This window comes from Balaenoptera ricei, chromosome 9 (assembly GCF_028023285.1).
Source record: "Balaenoptera ricei isolate mBalRic1 chromosome 9, mBalRic1.hap2, whole genome shotgun sequence".
Taxonomy (NCBI): domain Eukaryota; kingdom Metazoa; phylum Chordata; class Mammalia; order Artiodactyla; family Balaenopteridae; genus Balaenoptera; species Balaenoptera ricei.
In genome coordinates, this window is record NC_082647.1 from 77,098,863 (window position 1) to 77,121,129 (window position 22,267).

General features: G+C 36.9%; 1 protein-coding gene across 1 annotated transcript in view; it reads left to right on the plus strand.

Annotated features, from left to right (window-relative positions):
- Nucleotides 1–20,053, plus strand: part of CCDC126 (coiled-coil domain containing 126) — a 40,379-nt gene extending 20,326 nt beyond the window's left edge. Inside the window, exon 3 of the mRNA XM_059932857.1 lies at nucleotides 18,268–20,053. Within this exon, the coding sequence (XP_059788840.1) occupies nucleotides 18,268–18,452 (185 nt within the window). The 3' untranslated portion in view covers nucleotides 18,453–20,053. The remainder of the gene's footprint in view (nucleotides 1–18,267) is intronic.
- The last annotated feature ends 2,214 nt before the right edge of the window (nucleotides 20,054–22,267 follow it).

Consider the following 22,267-nt stretch of genomic DNA (forward strand, 5'->3'; position numbering starts at 1 on the left):
CCCATGCCAATATACATTGTAATTAAGCTTCTGAAAACTTAAAAGGGCATCTAGAAAAGAAAATGTTTTTAAAGCACCTAGAGGGATTTCCCTGGTTGCCCAGTGGTTAGGAATCTGCCTGCCAGTGCAGGGGACACGGGTTCCAGCCCTGGTCTGGGAAGATCCCACATGCCGCGGAGCAACTAAGCCCGTGCACCACAACTACTGAGCCTGTGCTCTAGAGCCCGCAAGCCACAACTACTGAAGCCCTTGCGCCTAGGGCCTGTGCTCCGCAGCAAGAGAAGCCACCGCAATGAGAAGCCTGTGCACGGCAACAAAGACCGAATGCAGCCAAAAATAAAAATAAATAAATAAACTTATTTTTTAAAAAAAGCACCTAGAGAAAAATGACACTTTACTTATAGTGACAAAACAATTCAAATGACAGTGGATTTCTCATCAGAAACCATCAAGGCCAGAAATAGGTGGCATATTTTGTTTTAAGTGCTTAAAGGAAAGAACTATCATTCCAGAATTCTATACCCAGTAAAAATATCCTTTAGGAATTAAGGGAAATCAAAGATATTTCTTAGATGAAGGAAAAAAATTGTCACCAGCAGACCTACTCTAAGAGAAGGCTAAAGGAAGTTCTCTCAACAGAAAAGAAATGATAAAAAGGAGGAACCTTGGAACAATCAGGAAGGAAAGAACACAGTAAATAAAAATAAGGGTAGATCAGTAGGTTCCTTTTCTTCTTGAGTTTTCTAAACTATGATGGTTGAAGCAAAAATTATAACATTGCCTAATGTGATTCTAAGTGTATGTAGAAGAAATATTTAAGGCAGTATCTTATAAATGAAGTAGGGTAAAAGGATGGTGTATTAGGGTTTTTGATAGAAACTGAGCAGGGAGAGGGAGAGATGGACCTTAAGAAACTGGCTCATGCTGTTGTGGGCCTGGGAAGTCCAAGATCTGCAGGACAGGAAAATTCTGGCAAGAGCTGGTGTTGCGGTCCTGAGTCTGAAGGCAGTCAGCCTGGGGGCAAGATCTGCAGGGCAGGCTGAAAATTCTGGCAAGAGCCGGTGTTGCGGTCCTGAGTCTGAAGGCAGTCAGCCTGGGGACAAAATTCCTTCCTGTTCCAGGAACCTGAGTCTTTTTTTTTTAAGGTCTTCAGCTTATTAGATGAAGTCCACCCACATTATGGTAAATAATCTGCTTTACTGAAAGTCTACTGGTTTAAATGCTAATCACATCTAAAAACTACCTTCACAGCAACATCTAGACTGGTAGATTTGTCTAGGTACCATAGCCTAGCCAAGCTGACCCAAAATGAACCATCACAGATGGTAAAGAGAGGTAAAGCTCACTCAAATTGGTAAAATGACTATGGCACATTATGTATATGATGTAATATCTAGAACAACAACTAAAACTATACAGAGAGAGACATTTTAAAACCCTACAGAAAAATAAAAGAATTCTAAAAAATATTCAAGTAACCCATAGGAAGGCAGGAAAAAGAAAACAAGGAAGTGAAAAACAGAACCAACAAAACAAAAGATGAAATGTCAGACTTAAGTCCTAATATATCAAAATTACATTAATTATAAATGTTCTAAATACACTAGAGGACATTGGCAGACAGAATTAAAAAACATGACCCAAGTATGTGCTGTCTACAAGAAACTCACTTCAAATTTAATGATATTGGCTGGCTAAAAGTAAAAGGATGGGTAAAGATATATCATGCAAACATTAATCAAAGGAAAGCGGGAGTGGCTGCATTAATAACAGATAAAATAGACTTCAGAGCAAAGAAAACTACCAGAGTCAGAGAAGTAAATTATATAATCATAAAAAGGTCAGCCCACCCAGAAGAAATAACAATCCTAAATGTATCTACAAAAATGATAGAACTGAAAGTAAAAATAGATAAATCCGCAATTATAGTTGAGAATTTAAACACTCCTCACTCAGGAACTGATAGAACTAGACAGAAAATCTACAAAGATATAGAAGATCTGAAGAACGCAATCTAATCAGTGGAATCTTATTTACATACACAGAAACTCCATCAGCAACAGGAGGATATACATGTTTTTTAACAGTCCATGGAATATTCACCAAAATAGATATCCTGGGCCATAAAACAAATCTCAACAAATTTAGAAGAATTGAAATCATAAAGAGTGTATTTTGTGACTGCAGTGAACTCAAACTAGAAATTAATAACAGAGTGATAATAGGAAAATCTCCAAATAATTAGAAATTAAATAACACACTTCTAAATAATCTGTAAGTTAAAGAGGAAGTCTCAAGGGAAATTTTAAAAAATGCACTGATCTAAATGAAAATACAACATAAAAATTGTGGGACACAGCTAAAGCATGCTGAGAGGGAAGTTTACTTTAGAAAAGTACATACCTTAGAAAAGAGTGCATACTTTAGAAAAGAGGAAAAGTCTTAAATCCATATTCTAAGCTCCCACCCACCTCAAGAACCTAGGTTCTTGAGCAAAACAGATCAAAGCAGAAGGAAGGAAATGATCAAGATAAGAACAGAAATAAATGAAATGGAAAGAAAAACAGAGAAAATCAGTGTAACAGCTTTTCTTTTGAAAGGTGGGGAAAAAAACTGACAAACTTCTAGCAACACTGAACAAAAAAAGATAAGTTGCCAATATCAGGAATGAAAAAGTGAATGTCACTGCAGACCCTGCAGACATCAAAAGCATAATAAGAGACTATTATGAACAGCTCTACACGTAAACACTATAACTTACATGAAAGGGGTCAGTTTCTCAAAAACCACAAACCAGCATACTCACCCAGTATGGAACAGATGATTTGAATAGCCGTATACAGGCATGCCTCAGAGATACTCGGTTCCAGACTACCGCGATAAAGCAAGTCACTCGAAGTTTTTGGTTTCCCAGCGCATGTAAAAGTTATGTTTATAGTTTATTAAATGTGCAATAGCATTATGTCTAAAAAACCAAAAACCAAATGTACCCACCTTAATTAAAAAGCACTTTATTGCTAAAAAAATGCTAACCATCTGAGCCTTCAGCAAGTCAGGATTTTTTTTTTTTAAACTGGTGGAGGGTCTTGCCTTGATGTCCGTGGCTGCTGAAGGGTGGGGAGGCTGTGGCAGTTTCTTAAGATAAGACAGCAATGAAGTTTGCCGCATCACTTGACTCTTTGACAAATGATTTCTCTGTAGCATGCAATGCTGTTTGATGCAATGCTCTTTGATAGTGTTTTACCCACCACAGAACTTCTTTCAGTATTAGAGTAAGTCTTCAAAGCCTGCTGCTGCTTTGTCAACTAAGATTATGTAATATTCTAAATCCTTTTTTTGTCATTTCAACAATCTTCACAGCGTCTTCACCCAGAGTAGACTCCATGTCAGGAAACCACTTTCTTTGCTCATCCATAAGAAGCAACTCCTCATTCATTAAAGTTTTTTTTTTATCATGAGATTGCATGATTTCAGTTAACATCTTCTGTCTCCACTTCTTTTTTTTTTTTTTTTTAATTAATTTATTTATTTATTTTTGGCTGTGTTGGGTCTTCATTTCTGTGCGAGGGCTTTTCTCTAGTTGTGGCAAGCGGGGGCCACTCTTCATCGCGGTGCGCGGGCCTCTCACTATTGCGGCCTCTCTTGTTGCGGAGCACAGGCTCCAGACGCACAGGCTCAGTAGTTGTGGCTCACGGGCCTAGTTGCTCTGCGGCATGTGGGATCTTCCCAGACCAGGGCTCGAACCCGTGTCCCCTGCATTGGCAGGCAGATTCTCAACCACCGCGCCACCAGGGAAGCCCTCCACTTCTAATTCTAGTTCTCTTGCTGTTGCTACCACGTCTGCACATCTGATCGCAGATCACCATAACACATACAGTAATAATGAAAAAGTTTGAAGTATTGCAAGAATTACCAAAATGTGACACAGAGACATGAAGAGAGCAGATGCTGTTGGAAAAATGACACCTATAGACTCACTTGGCACAGGGTTGCCACAAACTGTCAATTTGTAAAAAATGCAATATTTGCAAAGTGGAATAAAGCGAGATATGTCTGTAACTGTTAGGGAAATTGACTTTATAGTTCAAGAACTTACAAAAAAGAAATCTTCAGGCCCAGATGGTTTCACTGGAGAATTCTATCAGAAATTTTAATAGGGGACTTCCCTGGTGGCACAGTGGTTAAGAATCCACCTGCCAATGCAGGGGACACGTGTTTGATCCCTGGTCTGGGAAGATCCCACATGCCACAGAGCAACTAAGCCCGTGTGCCACAGCTGTTGAGCCTGTGCTCTAGGGCCCGTGGGCCACAACTACTGAGACCATGCGCCACAACTACTGAAGCCCGCGCACTCTAGGGCCCATGTGCTGCAACTACTGAAGCTCGCATGCCTAGAGCCCATGCTCTGCAACAAGAGAAGCCACTGCAATGAGAAGCCTGTGCACCGCAACGAAGAGTAACCCCCACTCGCCACAACTAGAGAAAGCCCGCACACAGCAACGAAGACCCAACGCAGCCAAAAATAAATTAAAAAAAAAATTTTTTTTTAATTTCATTAAAAGAATTTTTAATAGGAATTAGTATAAATACTACACAGTCATTTTCAGAAAATAGAAGGGGAGGGAACACTTCCCAGTTCAGTTATGAAGCTAGTATTATCTTGACACCAAAACCAAAGACAGTATAGGTAATTAAAAACTACAGACCAATACCCCTCATGAATATAGATGTGTAGATCCTTAGGAAAAACTTAGCAAACGGAATTCAACAACACATAAAAAGAATTAAGATGAGCCCTGAACCAAGATGGCAGAGTAAAAGGACGTGCTCTCACTCCCTCTTGCGAGAACACCAGAATCACAACTAGCTGCTGGACAGTCATTGACAGGAAGACACTGGAACTCACCAAAAAAGATACCCCGCATCCAAAGACAAAGGAGAAGCCACAATGAGATGGTAGGAGTGGTGCAATCACAGTAAAATCAAATCCCATAACTGCTGGGTGAGTGACTCACAAACTGGAGAACACTTATACCACAGAAGTCCACCCACTGGAGTGAATGTTCTGAGCCCCACATCAGGCTTCCCAACTGGGGGGTCCGGCAACGGGAGAAGGAATTCCTAGAGAATCAGAGTTTGAAGGCTAGTGGGATTTGATTGCAGGACTTCTACAGGACTGAGGGAAACAGAGACTCCACTCTTGGAGGGCACACACAAAGTAGTGTGCGCATTGGGACCCGGGGAAGGAGCAGCGACCCCAGGGGAGACTGAACCAGACCTACCTGCTAGTGTTGGAGGGTCTCCTGCAGAGGCGGTGGTGGGGGGGGGTGCTGTGGCTCACCGTGGGGACAAGGACACTGGCAGCAGAAGTTCCGGGAAGTACTCCTTGGCATGAGCCCTCCCAGAGTCGGCCATTAGCCCCACCAAAGAGCCCAGGTAGACTCCAGTGTTGAGTTGCCTCAAGCCAAACAACCAACAGGGAGGGAACGCAGCCCCGTGCATCAGCAGTCAAGCAGATTAAAGTTTTACTGAGCTCTGCCCACCAGAGCAACAGTCAGCTCTACCCACCACCAGTCCCTCCCATCAGGAAACTTGCACAAGCCTCTTAGATAGCCTCATCCACCAGAGGGCAGACAGCAGAAGCAAGAGGAACTAAAATCCTGCAGCCTGTGGAACAAAAACCACATTCACAGAAAGATGGACGAAATGAAAAGGCAGAGAGCTATGTACTAGATGAAGGAACAAGATAAAACCCCAGAAAAACAACTAAATGAAGTGGAGATAGGTAACCTTCCAGAAAAAGAATTCAGAATAATGATGGGGAAGATGATCCAGGACCTCGGAAAAAGAATGGAGGCAAAGATCGAGAAGATGCAAGAAATGTTTAACAAAGACTTAGAAGAATTAAAGAACAAACAGAGACGAACAATACAATAACTGAAATGAAAACTACACAAGAAGGAATCACTAGCAGAATAACTGAGGCAAAAGAACAGATAAATGACCTGGAAGACAGAATGATGGAATTCACTGCTGCGGAACAGAATAAAGAAAAAAGAATGAAAAGAAATGAAGACAGCCTAAGAGACCTCTGGGACAACATTAAACACAACAACATTTCGCATTATAGGGGTCCCAGAAGGAGAAGAGACAGAGAAAGGACCAGAGAAAATATTTGAAGAGATTATAGTTGAAAACTTCCCTAACGTGGGAAAGGAAATAGCCACCTAAGTCCAGGAAGCGCAGAGAGTCCCATACAGGATAAACCCAAGGAGAAACGTGCCGAGACACATAGTAATCAAATGGGCAAAAATTAAAGACAAAGAAAAATTATTGAAAGCAGCAAGGGAAAAATGGAAAATAACATACAAGGGAACTCCCATAAGGTTAACAGCTGAGTTCTCAACAGAAACTCTACAAGCCAGAAGGGAGTACATGATATACTTAAAGTGATGAAAGGGAACAACCTACAACCAAGATTACTCTACCCGGCAAGGATCTCATTCAGATTCAACAGAGAAATCAAAAGCTTTATAGACAAGCAAAAGCTAAGAGAATTCAGCACCAGCACACCAGCTCTACAACAAATGCTAAAGGAACTTCTGTAAGTGGGAAACACGAGAGAAGAAAAGGACCTACAAAAACAAACCCAAAGCAATTAAGAAAATGTTCATAGGAACATACATGTCGATAATTACCTTAAATGTGAATGGATTAAATGCTCCACCCGAAAGACACAGGCTTGCTGAATGGGTACAAAACCAAGACCCATCTATATGCTGTCTATAAGAAACCCACTTCAGACCTAGGGACACATACAGACTGAAAGTGAGGGGATGGAAAAAGATATTCTATGCAAATGGAAATCAAAAGAAAGCTGGTGCAGCAATACTCGTATCAGATAAAATAGACTTTAAAATAAAGAATGTTACAAGAGACAAGGAAGGACACTACAGAATGATCAAGGGATCAATCCAAGAAGAAGATATAACAATTATAAATATATATGCACCCAACGTAGGAGCACCTCAATACATAAGGCAACTGCTAACAGCTATAAAAGATGAAATCGACAGTAACACAATAATAGTGGGGGACTTTAACATCTCACACCAATGGACAGATCATCCAAAATGAAAATAAATAAGGAAACAGAAGCTTTAAATGACACAATAGACCAGATAGATTTGATATTTATAGGACATTCCATCCAAAAACAGCAGATTACACGTTCTTCTCAAGTGCGCACGGAACATTCTCCAGGATAGATCACATCTTGGGTCACAAATCAAGCCTCAGTACATTTAAGAAAATTGAAATCATATCAAGCATCTTTTCTGACCACAACGCTATGAGATTAGAAATGAATTACAAGGGAAAAAACGTAAAAAAGACAAACACATGGAGGCTAAACAATACGTTACTAAATAACCAAGAGATCACTGAAGAAATCAAAGAGGAAATCAAAAAATACCTAGAGACAAATGACAATGAAAACAGGACGATCCAAAACCTCTAGGATGCAGCAAAAGCAGTTTTAAGAGGGAAGTTTATAGCTATACAAGCCTACCTCAAGAAACAAGAAAAATCTCAAATAAACAATCTAACCTTACACCTAAAGAAACTAGAGAAAGAAGAACAAACAAAACTGAAAGTTAGCAGAAGGAAAGAAATCATAAAGAACAGAGCAGAAATAAATAGAAACAAAACAATAGCAAAGATCAATAAAACTAAAAGCTGGTTCTTTGAGAATATAAACAAAATTGAAAAACCATTAGCCAGACTCATCAAGAAAAAGAGGGAGAGCACTCAAATCAATAAAATTAGAAATGAAAAAGGAGAAGTTACAACAGACACCGCAGAAATACAAAGCATCCTAAGAGACTACTACAAGCAACTTTATGCCAATAAAATGGACAACCTGGAAGAAATGGACAAATTCTTAGAAAGGTATAACCTTCCAAGACTGAACCAGGAAGAAACAGAAAATATGAACAGACCAATCACAAGTAATGAAATTGAAACTGTGATTAAAAATCTTCCAACAAACAGAAGTCCAGAACCAGATGGCTTCACAGGTGAATTCTATCAAACATTTAGAGAAGAGCTAACACCCATCCTTCTCATACTCTTCCAAAAAATTGTAGAGGAAGGAACACTCCCAAACTCATTCTATGAGCCCACCATCACCCTGATACCAAAACCAGACAAAGATACTACGAAAACAGAAAATTACAGACCAATATCACTGATGAATATAGATGCAAAATTCCTCAACAGAATACTAGCAAACAGAATCCAACAACACATTAAAAGGATCATACACCATGATCAAGTGGGATTTATCCCAGGGATGCAAGGATTCTTCAATATGTGGAAATCAATCAATGTGATACACTTTATTAACAAATTGAAGAATAAAAACCATATGATCATCTCAATAGATGCAGAAAAAGCTTTTGACAAAATTCAACACCCATTTATGATAAAAACTCTCCAGAAAGTGGGCATAGAGGGAACCTACCTCAACATAATAAAGGCCATATACGACAAACCCACAGCAAACATCATTTTCAATGGTGAAAAGCTGAAAGCATTTCCTCTAAGATCAGGAACAAGAAAAGGATGTCCACCGTCACCACTATTATTCAACATAGTTCTGGAAGTCCTAGCCACGGCAATCAGAGAAGAAAAAGAAATAAAAGGGATACAAATTGGAAAAGAAGAAGTAAAACTGTCACTGTTTGCAGATGACATGATACTATATATAGAGAATCCTAAAGATGCCACCAGAAAGCTAATAGAGCTAATCATTGAATTTAGTAAAGTTGCAGGATACAAAATTAATGCACAGAAATCTCTTGCATTCCTATACTCTAATGTTGAAAAATCTGAAAGGGAAATTAAGGAAACACTCCCATTTACCATTGCAACAAAAAGAATAAAATACCTGGGAATAAACCTACCTAGGGAGACAAAAGACCTGTATGCAGAAAACTATAAGACACTGATGAAAGAAATTAAAGATGATACCAACAGATGGAGAGACATACCATGTTCTTGGATTAGAAGAATCAGTATTGTGAAAATAACTATACTACCCAAAGCAATCTATGGATTCAATGCAATCCCTATCAAATTACCAATGGCATTTTTTATGGAACTAGAACAAAAAATCTTAAAATTTGTATGGAGACACAAAAGACCCCAAATAGTCATAGCAGTCTTGAAGGAAAGAAACGGAGCTGGAGGAATCAGACTCCCTGACTTTAGAATATATTACAAAGCTACAGTAATCAAGACAATATGGTACTGGCACAAAAACAGAAATATAGATCAATGGAACAAGATAGAAAGCCCAGAGATAAACCCACACACCTATGGTCAACTAATCTATGACAAAGGAGGCAAGGATATACAATGGAGAAAAGACAGTCTCTTCAATAAGTGGTGCTGGGAAAACTGGACAGCTACATGTAAAAGAGTGAAATTAGAACACTCCCTAACACCATACACAAAAATAAAATCAAAGTGGATTCGAGACCTAAATGTAAGAGTGGACACTATAAAACTCTTAGAGGAAAACATAGGAAGAACACTCTGACATAAATCACAGCAAGATCTTTTTTGATCCACCTCCTAGAGTAATGGAAATAAAAACAAAAATAAATGGGACCTAATGAAACTTCAAAGCTTTTCCACAGCAAAGGAAAGCGTAAAGGAAAAGACAACCCTCAGAATGGGAGAAAATATTTGCAAACGAATCAACGGACAAAGGATTAATCTCCAAAATATATAAACAGCTCATTCAGCTCAATATTAAAAAAACAAACAACCCAATCCCAAAATGGGCAGAAGACCTAAATAGACATTTCTCCAAAGAAGACATACAGATGGCCAAGAAGCACATGAAAAGCTGCTCAACATCACTAATTATTAGAGAAATGCAAATCAAAACTACAATGAGGTATCACCTCACACCAGTTAGAATGGCCATCATCAGAAAATCTAGAAACAACAATTGCTGCAGAGGGTGTGGAGAAAAGGGAACCCTCTTGCACTGTTGGTGGGAATGTAAATTGATACAGCCACTATGGAGAACAGTATGGAGGTTCCTTAAAAAACTAAAAACAGAATTACTGTATGACCCAGCAATCCCACTACTGGGCATGTACCCAGAGAAAACCATAATTCAAAAAGACACATGCACCCCAATGTTCACTGCAGTACTGTTTACAATAGCCAGGTCATGGAAGCAATCTAAATGCCCATCGACAGAGAAATGGATAAAGAAGTTGTGGTACATATATACAATGGAATATTACTCAGCCATAAAAAGGAACGAAATTGGGTCATTTGTAGAGAGGTGGATGGATCTAGAAACTGTCATAGAGAGTGAAGTAAGTCAGAAAGGGAAAAACAAATATCGTATATTAATGCATATATGTGTAACCTAGAAAAATGGTACAGATGAACCAGTTAGCAGGGTAGAAATTGAGACACAGAGGTAGAGAACAAACGTATGGGCACCAAGGGGGGAAAGCTGTGGGGGGTGGGCGTGGTGGTGTGATGAATTGGGCGATTGGGATTGACATGTATACACTGATGTGTATAAAATTGATGACTAATAAGAACCTGCTGTATAAAAAAATAAGTAAAATGAAATTTAAAAAAATAAAATCAAAAAATCAAAAAAAGAAAAAATAAATGGATTAAACTCCCTAATCAAAATACATAGATTGGCAGAATGGATTTTAAAAAAACCCAGGATTTAATTATATGCTGTCTATAAGAGATTCACTGTGGATATAATGACACACATAGAAGTTTGGGACCCTTATCAATAGGACTGGTGTCCTTATAAGAAGAGAAATAGACATGAGATGCATGCACAGAGAAAAGGCCACATGAGGACACAGTGAGAAGATACCCATCTGCAAGCCAAGGAGAGATGCCTCTGGAGAAACTAAACCGGCCATAGCTTTGATCTTGGGCTTCCTGTCTCCAGACTGGGGAAATATAAATTTCTGTTGTTTAAGAAAAAAAAATTATGGCAATTTATTTTATATGCATTTCAAATAAGTGATTAAAAGGTTATATGTATGACCCTAAAAAAAAAAAAAGAATTAAATACTGTGACCAAGTGGCATTTATTCCAGGGATGCAAGGCTGGTTTAATTTTCAAAAATCAATCAGTATAGGGACTTCTCTGGCCGCCCAGTGGTTAAGACTCCATGCTCCCAATGCAGTGGTTAAGACTCCATGCTTCCAATGCACAGGTTCGAGACCTGGTCGGGGAACTAAGATCCCACATGCCACATGGCAGGCGTAAAAAAAAAAAAAATCGATCAGTGTATTCCATCATATTAACAGGCTAATGAGAGGGAGGTGGGGGTTACTGTAAAAGGGCAACACAGGGATTGTTGTGGTGAAGGAAATATTCTGCATCTTGACTGTACCAGCGTCAGTACTATAGTTGTGATGTATGTAGTTTTACAAGATATCACTGTTGGGGGAAACTGGGTAAAGGGTACAGGAATTTCTGTATTTGTTATCTCTTGCAACTATATGTAAATGTACAGTTATCTCAAAATAAGTTATTTACCAATTAAGAAAAAGACTAAACAAACCTGTAAAATGAATAGTCCTTATATTCTAAACATGTTAGAGGGAAGTCAATCTCAGAATTCCTATTAGAAGTGGTTTTAATGTGGCTATTTAAAATGTAGATTATTCATGATTTGTATTATTTAGTCAAATCCATTATCTAGCTTTTGTTTTCTCACTTAAGAAAAATTAGGCTTATTTTATGTACCTAGGCATTTAATTTGTATTTAAAGTTTGATGAGAACATGTCGATCTACTCATGAGACCTAAACAGTGTGCCTTGCAGCCTTAAGTAGGGAAGTAATAAAATATTTGTTGAATGATATAATTTATTCAGCACTCAGTAGGAGAAGGTAGCTGTATTAAAAATGTAAAGGACTAAACAATTAATGTACATTTAATTACAGAGTTTATGAGGCTTTTGAAACCACTTTTACCTAGCAGTTTGCTCTGATATTTGAATTCGTTCATATTGCTTAGGAAGCATTCTTGTTTTATTGCTAGCTTCATATAAAACTTTACAGTGAGTAATTCACTTTGATAATCAAGAAGTGACTTCTAAGTTTTCTCCCTTGTACAATTAAGCAGATGTTAGTGGTGGTAAAATATTAATTTGAATTTGAAAAATATTAATAAGGAAAAGTTTTTGACTTAGATACTTTAAACACTTCTGTTTTTTTTGTTTTTTTTTTTAATGGCTGCTTTGGGTCTTTGTTGCTGTGTGTGGGCTTTCTCTAGTTGTGGTGAGCGGGGGCTACCCTTCGTTGAGGTGCGCTGGCTTCTCATTGCAGTGACTTCTCTTGTTGTGGAGCACAGGCTCTAGGTATGTGGGCTTCAGTAGTTGTGGCATGTGGACTCAGTAGTTGTGGCTCATGGGCTTAGTTGCTTTGTGGCATGTGGGATCTTCCCGGACCAGGGATCAAACTTGTGTCCCCTGCATTGGCAGGTGGATTCTTAACCACTGTGCCACCAGGGAAGTCCCACACTTATGTATTTTATTTTCATTAGTCATTTTTGCATTTTACTACAATTGAATTTCTTTTTTGTGTACACATGGCTATTTTTATTTGTATCTGCCTCTCTTCACATTAAGAATACAAATAATAAAACCTATTGAGATGTAAATAAGAGATAAATCAACAGAGACCTATAAGTATGGGGTCCACAAAGGCATGTGTACTTGGTGTTTGTGCTGGTCCTTTTCCTGGTTGCCTTCAGATTTATTCCTTTACTTTTCTCTGTTTTGTATCTCAAGGGAGGGTGATTCTAGTAGGTGGCACTTTCTCAGTTCCTAAATCAACTAGCTACTGCCTGGGTTCAGCCAATGAGAAGTACTGGCAGGAATTCGGAATGTAGGAGGAAAAGAGAAGCTAGGGTATTTTTCTCCCTTTCTGCCTCAGGTGATGTCTCCTTTGTAGCGCCAGCTTCTGCCAGACTGACTCCTTGGCTCTGTATTCCACTAGGTGTCCTTGGACTTGGGCTGTTGTAACATTACTGATTTTTCCCTCTGTTCCTTAGACTTGGGATGATAGTGGCTTCCTGCTGTGCCTCACAATCTCTGATTATGTTTATTGTAGCAAGAATCTTTTTATATCCAATATCTTTAGTATATTTAATAGCATTGTAACCTCCTTTTTTGTTTTGTTTTGTCATATTCATTCATTTGTTTTATTTTTTAGATTCCATTATATCCTCCTTTTGATTTTTGTATACTGTGAAATAATTGGGCTAGGTGCTATTTTGATAGTATGTGTGTTCTTATGTGCCTTTGTATTAGCCTGTTTTTTGTTGTTTTTCCCTTAAACTATTTGATTTCTTCTCCCAGAGTAGGGAAACTTAAAGCAGGAGCAGAGCAACCTTAAAGGATTTTATTTCCTAAGTCTGATTCTTCATGTTAGTCTCAACCATGATACCACCTACCAAACATGAATCAGACATTCAGCAAATGTTCATTTCCAACATTTGTTGACTGTCTACTATGTGATAAAGCATCAAGCTGGATGAGCTGAGTAAAAGGATATAGTATGGTCTTCCACTTCCAGGTTGTTTTTAGGGGTTCTGAACCGGGTCCCGTGGTAGGAGTTCTTATTGCTAGCACTTTCAGTGATAGGGCTTTGTGGGGAAGTACTGTGGACTCCCATATAGTGTAAACATATAATTCCCATAACTATATAGTCACATGAAATGTAAACAGAAAATTATAATGTGAATCTAGAGAAAGGGTGAGTTTTGTTATGTTCAAAGGGATCATTGTGGTTTTTCAACTAACTGATTTTATATCATTGAGCAAAGTAATTTAGATTTCTTAGTCTTCTAAAATATTTTATTAAAACAACTGATTTTAGAAAATTTGAAAGGAGGATATATGATAATTTAGAACATTGTTAAAGTAATATATAGTTGTTTCTGATTAAACCCAACTTTTCCTTTGAGTACTTTTTTGATGGAAAACTGATTACTTAACTTACAAATTATAAGTTTAAAATAAAATGAATTTTTCCAAAGAGAATTGGTGTAAGCATTTATCAAAGGCTGTGGACACCACTATTCTGCAGCATCGTAATAAAATATAAGCAGGAAGCTCAGATATATGCTACATGGATTTTAGATTGGAAACGTAGTGGCCTTTGTCACTGTTATAACCCAAATTATTTGTAATAAAAAAACCTGACAGTGTGTGTGTGTGGGAAAAAAAAGTGTATGCATGTAGAAAGTAATAACATAAAAGGGAAAAATTATTGTGGTAGGCTGAAGATATATATACATTTCCTCTAAAGAAGCAATAGTCAAATGCAATGTGTAGATTTCATTTGAATCCTGATTCAAACAAATTAACTGTAAGAAGACATTTTTCAGGTAATCAGGAAAATCTGGATATGGACCAGGTATTAAACTACTTAAATTAAGAAATTACTATAAATTTTTTTAAGCATGATAATAGCACAATGGTTAAGTTCTTTAAAAGTTAAAGGTGCATTCCGAAGAATTTACAGTGAAATGACATGATGTCTGGGATTTGACTTAAAATACTGTTGGAGAAAAAAGGTGGAAGGGGAGAGATGAACCAAGAATGGCAAAATATTGTTCATTGTGAAAGCCAAGTGATGAGAATTAGGTCCATGAGTACTCATTATACTGTTCTATCTCTGCTTGTGTATGTTTGAAATTTTCCAAAATTAAAAACATTGAAAATGTTAAAAAAAAATCATGAGATACAGTATATCTACTCACCATTTAGACACCATAGAGGTAAAAATATATATATGTATTCTTTTTGCATCTGTGTTGTAGTGGAGAACCCTGAGTTTGGGGCCTTGGAAGCGAAAGACTGGGGTCTGAATTCTAGTTTTCCTACCTGCTAAAAATGTTTACTTTTTCAATCTATTTTATACGGAAAAAAATAGACATGTTTACTGAATATTACAACAACTAATAACAAGTAAGGTTTGTTGAGACCTTATTGTGTACCACACATTGAGCTAAGCCTTATGTATCATTTAATCCTCATTACTAATGAAAATATTAAATAATGTATGAAAAAAAAACCCTGATGTGCACATATACATATATATGTATATATATACAGACACAAATATATATATATGTATAAAATACACATACATTACAATAAATTTGTTTGTATTTGATTTTAAAGAACCCCAACTTTTCCTTTAATTGCTATTCCTAACTATAACTAATCAGTGAGGAGGCTGTACCTTTATAATTCATGTCGCACTTCCGCTTGGTGTCAAACCTCTGAGGGCTTTCGCTTCATTTTATGTGAACATGATGGTAAGCGCCCCACCCCAGTCTATTCTATGTAGACTTCTCTGGCCTGGGTTGCCTACTTCTTCAAATATTATACATGAGGTGGCTGCCAGGGAAAAACAGATCCAGCAGTTATCTTTTAGTCTTGTTGCTGGAAGATTCTTTAAAATATATATTTTTTAACTTACCAAATACTATTATAACTCTTGATTGAAAGGTCTTAATAAAGAAATGCCCCCTCTCCCTAATCTTTTATTTTGAAAATTCTCAGTCTACAGAAAGTTAGGGAAAATTATGTGGGGTAAACATCATATATCTTTTCTCTAGATTCATCATTTGCTAAAAAGTTTTCTGTATTTTTATCTTTCCTTCTCTATACAAATATATATGCTTTTAGGGGGTTCCAGTTGAAACAAGTTGTATATATCATGACATTTTATCCCTAAATACTTCTTATCAAAGAATTTTTCTTATACTTTTCTTCTTGTGCATACCCACTAAACTAGAATATTTAAGTGTTCATGATGAATGATGCCGAAAGATACACTGCTTGATTTCCTCCATCACTGGACTTTCTCCAAATAGTTTTTCCCCTCACTTTATATTACATTGATTTTTTTGTTGATTTATTTCTAATCACTTTTTACAACCACCTGCTACCACTACTCTCACTACTCCTTTCTGAAATCTGTTTTGCTTTTTTCACTTTAAGAAAATTATGGTAAAATGTATGTAACATAAAATTTGCCATCTTAACCATTTTTTTAAAAAAAAATTATTTTATTTGTTTATTTTTGGCTGCGTTGGGTCTTCGTTGCTGCACGCGGGCTTTCTCTACTTGCAGTGAGCAGGGGCTACTCTTCGTTGCGATGCATGGGCTTCTCATTGCGGTGGCTTCTCTTGTTGCAGAGCACAGTCTCTAGGCACGCGGGCTTCAGTAGTTGTGGCTCGCGGGCTATAGAGCGCAGGCTCAGTAGCTGTGGTGCACAAGCTTAGTTGCTCCACGGCATGTGGGATCTTCCCAGACCAGGGCTTGAACCTGTGTCCCCTGCATTGGCAGGTGGCTTCTTAACCACTGCACCACCAGGGAAGCCCTTCCATCTTAACCATTTTTAGGTGTACAGTTCAATGGCATTAATTATATTCAATGTTGTACAGCCATCACTACTACCTAAAACTTGCATCACTCCAAACAAGAAACTCTGTAACCTTACCATTAAGCAGTAACTTGCCATTCCCCCCTTCCCCTGGTCTTTGGTAACCTCTAATCTACCTTCTGTCTCTACGTGTTTTTCTATTCTAGGTAGTCCAAATAAGTGGAATAATACAGTATTTGTCCTTTTTTTGTCTGGCTTATTTCACTTTGCATAATGTCTTCAAGGTTCATCCATTTTGTATCATGTATCAGAACATCATTCCTTTTTATGGCTAAATAATATTCCCTGTATGTTAATACCACATTTTGTTGATCTTTTGATCTACTGATGGACACTTAGGTTGTTCCCACCTTTTGGCTATTGTGAATAATTCTGAAATAAACATTGGTGTGCAAGTATCTCTTTGAGTCTCTGCTTTCACTTTTTTGGGGTAGATACCTAGGAGTGGAATTACTGGGTCATATAGTCGTATTATGTTTAGCTTTTTGAGAAACTGCCGAACTATTTTCTGTGGTGGCTGTGCCATTCTATATCCCCACCAGCAGTGTATGAGGGTCCCAATTTCTTCACATTTTTGCCAATGCTTATTTTCCTTTTCTTTGATTATAGCCATCCTAGTAGACGTAAAGTGGTATTTCATTGTGACGTTGGGTATCTTTTCATGTGCTTATTGTTCATTTGCGTATCTTCTTTGGAGAAATGTTTATTCAAGTCCTTTGCTGATTTTAAAAATTGAGTGGTTTATCTTTTTGTTGTTGGGTTTAGGAGTTCTTTATATGTTCTTGATACTAAGCCCTTGTCAGATCTATGATTTGCAAATATTTTCTTCCATTCTCTAGATTGTCTTTTTACTTTCTGGATAGTATCTTTTGATGTCCAAAAGTTTTAAATTTTGATGAAGTCCAATTTATCTGTTTTTTCTTCTGCTTCTGCTTTTTCTGATAGCTTAGTAACAGAACCATCAGCAACTTTATGAGTTGTTGTTAAATGATTTTTCTCCTGATCACAGATTAGGGTTTGAGCTGCCTTTTTTGGTCCAGGATCAACAAAAAATAACAATATTAGTTGCCACTGACTGAATACATAATATGTGTTAGGTGCCATTGGGAAACCTGAGAAAAGAGGATTCTAAGGAAGCAAAGGGTCAAAATTTCATTCTTATCAGGTAAATTCTACTGAAACCCTTTAACCTCGCAGAGAGATTAGAAGATACAGTCTTCCCCATCATTTTCTAGTCAGAACTAGTATCTGTACTGCACTGATCAGGTTCCTGGCATCTGCTCTGGATCCTAGGCTGCCCCTACACTTCAGCCTGTGGAGGGTTCCAGGTTTCTTGTTTCTGCATTTCCTTGAATTTCTTACTTAGCTCAGCTAGTTTTTTACCTTACCTGCCTAGTCCACGGTCGTCTTTACAGACTAAGAAACTCAAAGTAAATGGGTTCCTTACAGAGGGACTAACATTTTAAACCAGCCTTTAAATCTGTTTTAGTGCACTAGAAAAGTGAGTTTCCCCACATTTATAACTCTGAAATTCCATTAAGAAGCTCTGTATGTGATGCTCTTCTTTAAAACAGTTAGGCTTTTTCTATGTGTGGTATGAGTGTTTTCCCTCTCATATATTTTCTTTTGGATGACTCGATAATTGTTCACGTTTCCCCTCATACTGTGAAAACACAAATATTAAGTGCTCTATCAGTATTTAATATGGTTTATTCTCATTTTTTTTTTCCCCTAGCTGATCTAAAAAGAACAATTGCTGTCCTTTTGGATGACATTTTACAACGTTTGGTAAAGCTGGAGAACAAAGTCGACTATATTGTTGTGAACAGCTCAGCAACCAACACTACCAATGGCACTAGTGGGAATCTGGTGCCAGTGACGACAAATAAAAGGATAAATGCATCAGGCAGCATTAGATAGCAGTTGAAGATCAGCTTGTGCTGCTACGTTCACCGTGGATTATATCCTATGGCAGAAAAGCTTTTATATTGCTGGCTAGCATAGAGTACTACTTTACAATAAAACCTCTACGCATTTTCAAGGAATATGCTGGATTCATGGAACTCTAATTCTGTATATAAATTTTAAAAGTTATTAGTTTGCTTTCAGGCACAACTCTTCAACGCTGTACTATATCCTTAAAGGGAATTTGGTAACATGGTTGATGTAGTAAGCAGGTAGGTGATCTTTGTATAAATCTTTGTGTTTGAGATCAAGTTGAAACAAAAACACTGAAAGACATGGATTCATTTCTATAAAATATTTATTTAAATATTAACATGTTTTTCAGACAAGTGAAGAATATTGTTACTGAATCATTCTGTCGTTTGTTATCGGTAGATGTGACTGTTTGACTAATACTATTAGAAAATGTGCTTACTTCCAGTACTTACTATATTTTGTTATTCAGATTATGAGCAGAGAGAAAGGAAGTATAATGTTGAAAATAATGTTTTGAAATCATGACCCAAAGAATGTCTTCATTTGCACTATCCCTTCAGAATAACTGGAGGTTAATAATTATTGTATATTTTTAAAAATTACATTTATAAGAGTATAATCTTGAAATGGGTAGTAGCCACTGTTCGTAACCTATTCTAAACATTGGGACAATTAAATAACATTAAAATAGTAATCTCTAATCTCATATGTAACATTTTCTTATATACTTATGTTCTGAAGAATACAAGATTTTTATGATGAGATTAAAAATAAGTATTAATTCATGATTTTCATGTACAAGAATGTTAATTTAAAAGTGTAACCCTTTGATTATGTTGTCAAGAAAGCACATTATTTCCATATTTTGGTAATTTTTGCTTATATTATATTGGCAAGGGAGAGAGAAACTGAGATATTTGTGAGACTGGGACTCTTAAGGACTTTAGCCAGATGTACATAATAAAAGTATTTGTGTTGCATTAAATTGCTTGGAAAATGGTAACATTATAGTACGTAGAATATCCTGCTTTATGAAATTTTGGATTTGTATAATAGATACGTTAGATATTCATTTTATATAATGAACACTTAAAAATAATTAAGAATGTTTAAAATATAATTTAAATTATGAAGATGGACTATCTTTTCAGGAAAACAGCTATTCTATATAGCACAGGAGATCTTAATCTTGGGTAATTCTACTATAGAGCAAAGTACACCTTTATTTAAATTTACCTTGTAGCAAATTTAATTGCCATATGGTGCCCTATGTTTCATAGTATTTATTCTCTATAACAACTGCTTAAGTGCAGCTAGCTTCTAGATTTAGACTGTATTGAATTTAGTTTTAGATATTGTATTGTTCATTATTACAATGTACTACCAGACATAGTAGCAATAATTATAATGTTTTATTAAAGTAAGTATGAGAAAATATTTCATGAAAGGTATCTTTCCAGACTCTTCCCTGTACCCTACCTTTATGTGAAGAAATTATTTATATACAATTTCCAGGTAAAGTTTGGAATAATTGTTCAGTCTCTCATTAGATGTTGACATTTTTGTTTTTTGTTTTTGTTTTCAGGGATGAAATAAAATGTATTATTTGTACTTTAAAGTATTATCATAAGTTTTTTCTTTAATGGTGATTGTGCATTTAATAAATGGTAAATGATTAAAAGGAATCTTAGATAATTTGGGTTTTGTTCCATGAATTCCAGATAGCTGTTTCAAAAGAGAAAAATGGAAGATTGCCTTGTTCAGGTTAGGAGAGTCTGAGTTTAGGGATTGATGGGAACAAATCTGGGGATTGTGTTTGGAGGTGGTTCCTAGGCTTGTACTGTCAAATCGAAGTTTACTGTTGAGTTTTTTTAAATTTAAACTTAAATTTTTAAATTTTTATTTTATATTGGAGTATAGTTGATTAATAATGTGTTTCAGGTGTACAGCATAGTAATTCAGTTATACATAAACATGTATATGTTCTTTTTCAAATTCTTTTCCCATTTAGGTTATTACAGAGTATAGAGCAGAGTTCCCTGTGCTATACAGTAGGTCCTTGTTGGTTATCTATTTTAATAGCATTGTATACACGTCAATCCCAAACTCCCAATCTGTCCCTACCCCCCACCCTTCCTTCCTGTTAACCATAAGTTTGTTCTCTAAGTCTGTGAGTCTGTGTCTGTTATGTAAATAAGTTCATTTGTATCTTTTTTTTTTTTTTTTAGGTTTCACTTATAATCTGATATCATATATTTATCTTTCTCTGTCTGACTTACTTCACTTAGTATGATAATCTCCAGGTCCATCTGTGTTGCTGCAAATGGCATTATTTCATTCATTTTAATGGCTGAATAATATTCCGTTGTATATATCTAACACACCTTCTTTATCCACTCCTCTGTTGATGGACATTTAGGTTGCTTCCATGTCTTGGCTATTGTAAACAGTGCTGCAGTGAACATTGGGGTGCATGTATCCTTTCTTTTTTTAAAAAATTAATTAATTAATTAGTTGATTTTTGGCTGCATTGTGTCTTTGTTGCTGCATGTGGGCTTTCTCTAGTTGCGGCGAGCGGGGGCTACTTTTCATTGCAGTGCACGGGCTTCTCACTGTGGTGGCTTCTCTTGTTGCAGATCACAGGTGCTTGGCATGCAGGCTTCAGTAGTTCTGGCTCGTGGGCTCTAGAGCACAGGCGCAGTAGTTGTGGCGCACGGGCTTAGTTGCTCTGCGGCATGTGGGATCTTCCCGGACCAGGGCTTGAACCCGTGTCCCCTGCATTAGCAGGCAGATTCTTAACCACTGTGCCACCAGGGAAGTCCCACATGTATCCTTTCAAACCATGTTTTTCTCAGATATATGCCCAGGAGTGGGATTGCTGGATCTTATGGTAGCTCTATTTTTAGTTTTTTAAGGAACCTCCATACTGTGGCTGCACCAGTTTACATTTCCACTAACAGTGTAGGAGGGTTCCTTTTTCTCCACACTCTCTCCAGGATTTATTTTTTGTAGACTTTATGATGATGGCCATTCTGACTGGTGTGAGGTGATATCATAGTTTTGATTTGCATTTCTCTAATAATTATCAGTGTTGAACATCTTTTTATGTGCCTCTTGGCCATCTGCATGTCTTCTTTGGAGAAATGTCTATTTAGGTCTTCTACCCATTTTTTGATTGGGTTGTTTGTTTTTTTCATATTGAGCTGCATGAGCTGTTTGTAAATTTTGGAGATACTAAATCCCTTGTCAGTTGCATCGTTTGCAAATATTTTCTCCCATTCTGTGGGTTGTCTTTTTGTTTTGCTTATGGTTTCCTTTGCTGTGCAAAAGATTTTGAGTTTAATTAGGTCCCATTTGTTTAATTTTGTTTTTATTTTCATTACTCTAGGAGACAGATCAAAAAAAGATATGCTGTGATTTATGTCAGAGAGTGTTCTGCCTATATATTCCTCTAAGAGTTTTATAGTATCCAGTCTTACATTTAGGTCTTTAATCCATTTGGAGTTTATTTTTGTGTGTGGTGTTAAAGAATGTTCTAATTTCATCTTTTTGCATGTAGCTATCCAGTTTTCCCAGTACCATTTATTGAAGAGACTGTCTTTTCTCCATTGTATAGTCTTGCCTCCTTTGTTATAGATTAATTGACCATAGGTTCGTGGGTTTATTTCTGGGCTTTCTATCCTGTTCCATTGATTTATATTTCTGTTTTTGGTGCCAGTACCATACTGTTTGGATGACTATAGCTTTGTAGTATAGTCTGAAGTCAGGGAGCCTGATTCCTCCAGCTCTGTTTT